Genomic DNA, 890 nt, shown 5'->3' with positions numbered 1-890 from the left:
ATCCACAGCTGGTCTCAGGAGCACTGATAGATGTGGCCAAACACCTGGGCAACCTGTCCTTCAGAGTGTGGGAGAAGATGAAGGAGAAGGTCCACTTCAGTCCTGTCATTCTGGACCCAAACACTGCAAGCCCCTATCTCTATCTGTCTGATGATCTGACCAGTGTGAGGAATGGAGACACAAAGCAGCAGCTTCCTGATAATACAGAGAGAAACACTAAGTATCCTGATGTTTTTGGCTCTGAGGGCTTCAGCTCAGGGAAACACAGCTGGGAGGTGGAGGTGGGAGACCATCCTGGCTGGATTGTGGGTTTAGCTAAAGAGTCAGTTGAGAGGAAGGGAGAGTGTTTTGCTTCACCAAAATATGGAAACTGGTGTTTACTGCACTGCAGTGGAGAATACACTAATGGTGATGGTCAGACTGTGACAGTGAAGAAGAGTCTCCAGAGGATCAGAGTCCAGCTGGACTATGACAGGGGGGAGGTGTCCTTCTATGACCCTGAAGACATGACTCACATCTGCACTCACAGAGACACTTTCACTGAGAAACTCTTCCCATATTTCAGTGTTGGAGAGGCAGGAGACGCCAAAACCTCTGATATCAAAATTTGTCAGACTGAAATTTTCTGAAAACTGCAACGAGGTCTCTGTGAACTTTTTGTTTTGTTTTGACTTCTTGGTTGTTTGTTTTTCTTTGTTTGTTTTTTCAATTTAGGCAACTCCTGTTGTAATTTTTATGCAATAAATTTGCAGAGAGAAAATGTAGCACCCGAAGCAATTTTCAAAACACAATGAGCAAAACTGAATAATAAATGTCATTTTTGTGTTGTCTTGTTGCAAATTCAGGTTGAAGGTGTTTAAAACTTTTTATTTACTTGTTCATTTTTTGTT

At 42.7% G+C, this 890-nt stretch overlaps 1 protein-coding gene across 1 annotated transcript in view; it reads left to right on the top strand.

The window, feature by feature from the left end:
* The window catches only part of LOC102193944 (zinc-binding protein A33-like), a 4,207-nt gene extending 3,578 nt beyond the window's left edge, over positions 1-629 (top strand). The window contains exon 2 of the mRNA XM_013910207.1: positions 9-629. Within this exon, the coding sequence (XP_013765661.1) occupies positions 9-629 (621 nt within the window). The remainder of the gene's footprint in view (positions 1-8) is intronic.
* Positions 630-890: the final 261 nt, after the last annotated feature.

The sequence above is a fragment of the Pundamilia nyererei genome, unplaced genomic scaffold, assembly GCF_000239375.1.
Source record: "Pundamilia nyererei isolate P.nyererei 1_Seehausen unplaced genomic scaffold, PunNye1.0 scaffold00038, whole genome shotgun sequence".
In the NCBI taxonomy this organism is placed as follows: domain Eukaryota; kingdom Metazoa; phylum Chordata; class Actinopteri; order Cichliformes; family Cichlidae; genus Pundamilia; species Pundamilia nyererei.
The sequence above is the reverse complement of the archived record's forward strand: the minus strand, read 5'-3'. Positions and strand labels throughout refer to the sequence as shown.